This window comes from Triticum aestivum, chromosome 5A (assembly GCF_018294505.1).
Source record: "Triticum aestivum cultivar Chinese Spring chromosome 5A, IWGSC CS RefSeq v2.1, whole genome shotgun sequence".
Taxonomy (NCBI): domain Eukaryota; kingdom Viridiplantae; phylum Streptophyta; class Magnoliopsida; order Poales; family Poaceae; genus Triticum; species Triticum aestivum.
In genome coordinates, this window is record NC_057806.1 from 386352043 (window position 1) to 386359314 (window position 7272).

The 7272-nt window shown below is 46.9% G+C and overlaps 1 protein-coding gene across 1 annotated transcript; it reads right to left on the reverse strand.

Annotated features, from left to right (window-relative positions):
* Positions 1–226: 226 nt before the first annotated feature.
* On the reverse strand, positions 227–4471 carry LOC123103522 (L-type lectin-domain containing receptor kinase IX.1). Its single transcript, XM_044525135.1, has 3 exons — positions 4215–4471; positions 1983–3553; positions 227–1242 (listed from the first exon to the last, which is right to left on the reverse strand). Exons 2-3 carry the CDS (start codon positions 3362–3364, stop codon positions 573–575), a joined length of 2052 nt encoding a protein of 683 aa, XP_044381070.1. The 5' UTR covers positions 3365–3553; positions 4215–4471; the 3' UTR covers positions 227–572.
* Positions 4472–7272: the final 2801 nt, after the last annotated feature.

Genomic DNA, 7272 nt, shown 5'->3' on the forward strand with positions numbered 1-7272 from the left:
TCAAATTAACAAAGTAAAGTACAGACATGTTATCCATATCATTTTTAATGAAATGCAGGGCCACTGCTTCCATTGCGAGTAGGAGTAACGTTTACAGATTAAAAGAAGAGGAGAGAGTAGAGCATGAAATTTAAATTACAACATGCAGTAATCTTAGTCTAGAAATGATTTTATATCATTTAAAAATGCTAAACCACTTCTAACAATTCTGAGAAAAAACCTAAAATTCAAGCATATGAAATTGGGCTTAATAAAATTATTTCAACCTAGCTTGACTCTGAAAATGATGAAATCTTTTAAAAACCCTTTTCTAGGTGATTAATCAAGATCACCATCCTGCAGCCTTAAACGGAAAACATTCTAGTCACATATTACATATGAAACCATGAGAAACTAAGTGTAATAATACTAGTGGGAAGCTATGTGAATTCAATCACTCCTAGACAAAGAGAGCAGATTTTCCAACTGGGCGTGATTGTTTAAATGTTACACATTGATTCTGTTTCGTGTCTACCTAGAAAGCATCAACTTCACAATGAGAGCCCAGTCTGGAGGTAGCATCAGTTACTCGGTTATGCATCAGAACCAACTGCAGTGCAGCCACTGGAGGACGTCCACACCGACAGATCGGTGTAACCATGTTCCAAGTCCAACATGGCAAGAACAGGCTCAGCCCTGTACATCTGCGGCCGAAGCTCCGGCAGCTTGGCATCCTCGGACTGCAGGACATGCATCGCCTGTGCCATAGACGGCCGCTCGCTCCGGTCGGGGTGAGCGCACCAGAGCCCGACGACCAGCACGCGCTCCATCTGCCGCTCGTCCATCTCAGCACCATCCCTCAGTCTCTTGTCCACCACTTCAAGTATAGTGTTCTTGCTGTGCAGGTCCCAGACCCATCTCAGCAGCACAAAGAACTTGTCCTCTGACTCCGCCACAGGGTGCCGGCCAGACACCACCTCCAGGAGGACGATGCCGAAGCTGTACACATCCGACCCAGTGCTCGGCCTTCTTGTGTTGACAAGCTCAGGATCGATGTATCCGGCGGTTCCCATCACGACTTTGGTTGTCTCGGACTTGGCTCCATGGTCCACGAGCCTTGCCAAGCCAAAGTCCCCCAGCTTGGTGTTGTATGATGCGTCGAGCATGATGTTGCTTGGCTTGATGTCGCCGTGCACGATGCTCTGCTCCCACTCTGAATGGAGATAGCGCAGAGCAGAGCCGAGGCCAATGATGATATTGTACCTGTCAATGGAAGGTTATCGTTAACCAAGTGAAGTACTTAATTTCAGTTGGTTAGAGTTTACAATGTTGACCTGAAAATAAGCCAATATACCCCTTCATAATAAAAAGGTCAGTCAAGTGTAACATCAGGGAAGCCATAGAGTGGCAGGGAGTAATTGTTGGTAATGGACTAATGAGTCCTTACCGTCGTAGCTTAGTGCTCTGATGAATACTATTGAAATAATCTTAATACCAATTTATTGTCCTCTTGGTATCGAGGTTAAAGCTGTTGGTTCCTTTTTTTTTTTGCAAATGGTTCACTTTCTCTTTTGGGTTCTCACATGTTTCTGTTGGTTTTCATCTAGCCTAACCTAACTATAGCTTGGGATGAAAATTGTTGTTGGCAAATGGTTCCCTTCTCAAGATGCCAATAGGTAGAGGCGTAGAGTGCTATCTGTTATGTAAGCCCTATACAGAATAATCTGATGCTGAGGCCTACAGCAAAACAACTATGTGCTAAATTAGATAGCATATTCAAAGTTTAACTTGACAGTAGCATTGATATGGATGGAAACATTGATCTGCAGACTAATAAGTAGGATTTATGTGCATTTTCATCACTGGACTCCAATTATCATTTTGGAAAGAATTTATGGTCTTAGACTTCAATTAGTTCTTCTACGAACTGATCAATTAATCTCAAGTACAATTATGCTTATGAATATAAGAAATTCTGCAAGAAACCAGATAATTCCTCATACCTTTCAGGCCATTTTAGCAGCCCGCCTCTATTATATATATGCTTGTCAAGACTTCCTTCGGATACCAGCTCATAGACAATCAAGAGCCCCTTGCAACTGTCACACCACCCAATTAACTGGACAAGGTTCCGATGCCTGAGCCGACTTATGATCTTGATCTCAGCCTCAAACTCCTTCCTCCCTTGAACAGATGATTCAGAAGAGAGCTTCTTTATCGCAACATGGCGATCCTTGTCATCAATCCGCAGGCAGCCCTGGTAAACATGGCCGAATCCACCTCTCCCTAGCTTCTTTTCTTCTGCAAAGTTGCCTGTCGCAGCAGCAAGCTCACTATAATGGTACCTCCTAGGGCCAACCCCTTTCTCGAATTCAGCCTTATCATTTTCATCTTCAAACTCACCATCGGAGGTTTGATTTGCTTTCTTCCACACTCGTTGCTTCCGTAGAAGAAAACCCATGAAAGAACACACCAACACAGAAAATATTGCAACTGAAAATGCTATAGTAGCCTGTACTTTTCCTTGTGATTTGGAGCTCACAGTTTCAGGAGCTGCTCCTGGTAGCAATGTTGACGAACTCTTACCTGCTAGGGTTGAGTTGAATGACCATGATAGAACCCGGTGTACCTCGATGGAGCTACCAGTAGACGCTGAGAAGCCAATTGCCACCTCCTCTGGCAAGCATAGTTTCATGTCAATACTTGTGTTTATTCGGTATGAGGTTTCACTGATCCAGAGAATAACTGACAATTTCTCTGTGCTATTCTCATAGCTGATCTCCGCGGTCATTGTGGTACCTAGTGTAAGTTTCTTATCAGGTGAGGTCGACACAACCGAAACAATGGAGTTGACATCGATACCGACATGGTTGTCATCGTCGTCCACTCGCAGGTTCCTGAAGGTGTCAAACTCGACCGCCACAATACGGTCACTACCGGTTGCATTCTTGTTGTTCCTGCCATTGAAAAGTCCCAGATTCCCACCATAGCTCCCCAGAGGGATGCCCGACGGGTAGTGCCCAAGGAAGAAGGCCATCCCATCGGCGCTGTAATCCGTGTTGACCGGCCTAATTTGGAAGGAGAAAGAAGTGTTAAAGCTGGCCACCTCACCGGTGGCCTTGTCCCAGAGCGGCACCGGCTGCGCGTACCATACGCGACCGATGCTGTGGTTGTTGCCTTCACTGATATCGTTCATGGTCAGCTCCATGAAAGGGGCGTGGAAGAAGGCATCACCAGCGCAGGCAATATCCGCATCTGGGGCGCAGTAGGAGCCGGGATCGGAGAAGTTGAAGCTGAAGGAGAGTGAGGTAGCAAAAGGGACATGAATGGAAAACAGTAAGGAGCAGAAGCTAAACACCATGATTACAAAGTGGTGAGAACTCATTGCTGCTGCCACTGTTGGTGTTTGGGAGGACAACTACATTTGGTAGGAGAATTGAACAGAACGAAACCAAAAGCTTTTGCAATGGAGCCGGCCAGCAAGGCCTTGTTTTCTACATGGTAGCCTGGACCTTTTCAAACCACCCAAAGCTTGCAACAATATTCCAGCTGGTCCATTTGGCAGGTTTAGAAACTGCAAAGACGTAAAGTAATACTAATAACCTGATCGTGCAATGCAGCTGAGCACCCAAACAAGCCATACAAAAACTACAAACAAACAAATAAAAAAACATGGGCAGTGCAGTGTAGAGGTGGGAGAAAATTCGCCATTTGGGAGTACTTCCTGCATTAGTGCTTAACCCCGTTTTTCCATGGACAAACGTTCGCTGGCTTGTTAACTTGCAACCAACTTTTGTTAAAACCTGATGAATGAAAAGAATTTTCCGACGCCTTATAAAGAACAGAACATAGTGATCTCAGAAGCAAAAACTAAACATCTGTTTTAGGATTTTTGATCTCTTCAGACTACATTTACACCCAAATTTTATTCCCCCCTTAACATGAAACAATTTCTCGATGCAGGTCCGGCCATGTTGAGCAAGGTCCCATTCATATACTAGTATAGTACCACAAATATATGTTCCACCATACCGCGTCCTTGATGTGTTTATTACTGATATATAATCCCTTTCCCTCTGCTAAGTGAATCAGCAAAAAATGGCTAATTGTGAACATAAATAACGAACTTGTTTAACAGCAATAAATCAAGAAATCCCCCAGCACTTGGTACGAAGGGGAGATTGAGTATCGTCTTCTGAAGTTCATGGTTTGGCCGGTGGTTGACCTTAGCGTACCTGGCAATCAGCGACGGGAAGCGTCCGCAGGCGCTGGTTGCGCGCGTCCATGAGACCATAACCAGGCCGGGACCGCGCCGGAGTAGAGGTCATCCCTCTCCAGCCGCCACCCGGCCCTCGCTTGCTTCTTGCTGGCGTAGTGGCGTGCGCCGCCGCCGCCGCGGCCTCGCCGGTAAACCATCCCACGCCGCCGCCATCGGTGCTACTGCAGCACTGTGGTGACACCGCCTATGGGCCCTTGCACACAGTTGGGCTGAGATTTTGTATCGAGTTCGATTGGGCTCAGATTAATAGATGGATTGGCCGAGAATCATATCTGAAAATTGGTTGGCCGCGTCTGTAATATTTTCTTGAGAAAAGGCCTCGTACCAGGATCCCTGTGCATGGGCAGCCCGACCCGATGACCCAGGCTCGGCCCTTCATTTGCAGCCCCAGAGTTGTCTCAAAAAAAAATTGCAGCCCCACAGAATTTGGGTTGAGGCTCAGGCTTCGATATTTAGCCCAAAGTAAGCCCGGCCGGCCCGAACAACATTCGTTGTGAGATCTGAAACACGCTTGACCCCGAGCAAACTCTCGTGAACTACGGCCGTACAAACAACCTTTCAATCATTCCCACCCTCTCCTCCTAACTTGGGTTACTTCGGGGGTCGTACAAAACTCTAGCAACACTTTCTCTAAGCCCGTCTCTTCTTCATCTGCGGCCCTTTCACTCCATGCCTCCAGCGCTTTCTTACCCCAGACAATCGTCACCATGCACGGCAGTGCTCATTATGGCATCAGCCACGAGTCGACGACGTCCTTCCACATGAGATCCAGGCGAGGAGGAAGCGCACACCCGCACCAGATCCAGCGAGGATGTGCTCTCGCATTCAGCATCCCCACTACGACGCTCCTGCAACCTCCTTCCTCGTGACGGCGACCTCATAATAGCATGCGCTGGGCGCTGCCCCGACCCTCATGGTGCTCCATGCACATACGACTTCGCCTGAGACGTGCTCCTAAGACATTCAGCCTTTCCTTGCGGTGCTCCATCGACAACGTTCACCTTGGTCAACCGCATACAGGAGGTCACCGTCGCTGCCCATCACCAACATCAGCTGGCCTAGTAATTCTGCCGTGCACCATTGATGTCTCATAGAAAACAACAGCGCAAGATCTATTCATGCGTCCTCAACACATCCAACACACGCATGTGCAGTTCTTAGTTTTCGTTGAATCTGATGCGTATATGCCAAACCGGTTTTTTTATTATAGATAAATTCCCCTAACTTGCATTCGTGAAAATTGCTATTTTTAAAAATTTAGTTGATAGAAAATGTGTTTTGTGTCTGTATTGAGATAATTTTGACTTCTTTAGTTCATTGTTAATTGCTCAATGTGCATTGTATCTCAGGCTTCCGCGTTGGGCTCGATCTCCGGGTTTTTTTGCCAGGCCGGGTTCGGGCTTAAGGGATGAGTTGCCTTCATGCTTCGGGCGAGGCTCGTGCTTGTATTTTGACTTTTGAAGGTCAGGCTTTTGCAAGCCTGACCCGGCCCGACAAATGCCCATATTTACCTAGGTACCTCTATTTCTCGCATGCTGTGAGTGGAGCTTTGCCTTATACACGGGGCACATGGGGCAGCCCAACAACATAGTACTGAGTGTGACGTTTGTTGATTCCGCTGGTTTGCTTTGTTTCTTTTCTCTTTTGGTTTTTTTACTTCTTTTATATTTTAAAATGTTTTAAATATAACTATATTTCATGAATTGCTTTGATTTTTAAAAAATATACTCGATGAACTAAAATTATTCATAAAATGCAAAAATTGTCCGTGCAGTTTTAAAAACTTTATACCATTCAAAAATATGTTCACGTCATTTCATAAATATTCATGACATGTAAAAATTTGTTTGGGTAGTTATATTGAAATGCTCACAAGTTTATAAATATGTTCATGAATTTATCGTAAAATTTATGAAATGCAAATTTTAGTTTACTTAATTGTTAAAAAGCTTAATACCATTCGAAAAAGTGCTCATGACATTTATAAAATGTTTACACAGTTAAATGTACGGTTGTCCTTCGTGGCGTTGAACGTGGCATCACGCATAGACTTTCGCCTACCGCCGGTGCCAAATCAACGACTAACTCTACAAGATCGAGCTGGCCAAGCCCAACCGCACCACCTGTTCCCTCGCCGAAAAGGGCAATGGGCGGGCGGCATGGGCCGGAGTCCACGCCCAACCGTTGCTGCTAGCTGGATGTAGTCGATCGTCTACAAAAGGGAAACGGTTGCCGCGCAAGCACACAACGACGGGCAATTAGGGCTACCACAACCACTGGATGACGAAGGTGCCAACGACCTTGGAGGCCATGCCTATGAGGTCACCGTTAGGTACCTCATTTAGTTTAGTTTAGATTTAAATTTCATTATTTGGTTGTAAATACATCAAAATTTACAAACACAAGCATATCGTCTTGAGATTTTATGAAGTTATTGTAGACGTCCCGTAGTTGATGAAAATGTGCGACACTGAGACTTACCCTGATGTGCCAAGGTCTTTCTAACCATTCAACTAGCAGACTGGTTCGTGTGTTTTTTCTGATTTAAAAGGTTGATGCATAGTGAAGATGCCCTAGAGTTTTTTGATTTTCTTTGAGGCAAGATGCCCTGGATAGGGGGGTTTGCCCAGAACACGCCCACCGCAATGAAACCTGGGCCGAACCGACAGCGAAGGGCTGCTCATCAGGATGTGATTCGTCGGCTCGTTGCGTGCCCAATTTCCCTAGCCCAGCCTCCACCGCCTATCCACCACCACGTCGACGCTCCCCCAACCCCAAGGCCGCAAACCCTCCCCGTCTCGTCTCCGCAGAGCCATTCTCCCCAAATCGCCCCTCCGCAGAAACGGGAGCAGCGCGGCGGCACCCCTGAACCCTACCTCTCCCCACCATGGCCCTCCCCCGTCGCCTCCTCCCCCTCTTCCTCCGCCGCGGCGGCCGCCTCCCCTCCTCCCCCGCCCCCACCCCCGCCCGCGCCCTCTCCACGGCCGCCCTGCCGGCCGACGCCCCCGCCGCGG

Excerpts from the sequence above, each read along its gene's own strand:
- LOC123103522 (XM_044525135.1), bottom strand. The coding sequence starts at position 3,364 with ATGAGTTCTCACCACTTTGTAATCATGGTGTTTAGCTTCTGCTCCTTA. Across the intron at positions 1,243-1,982 it reads CTGCTAAAATGGCCTGAAAG|GTACAATATCATCATTGGCC; the intron begins GTATGAGGAATT and ends TTCCATTGACAG.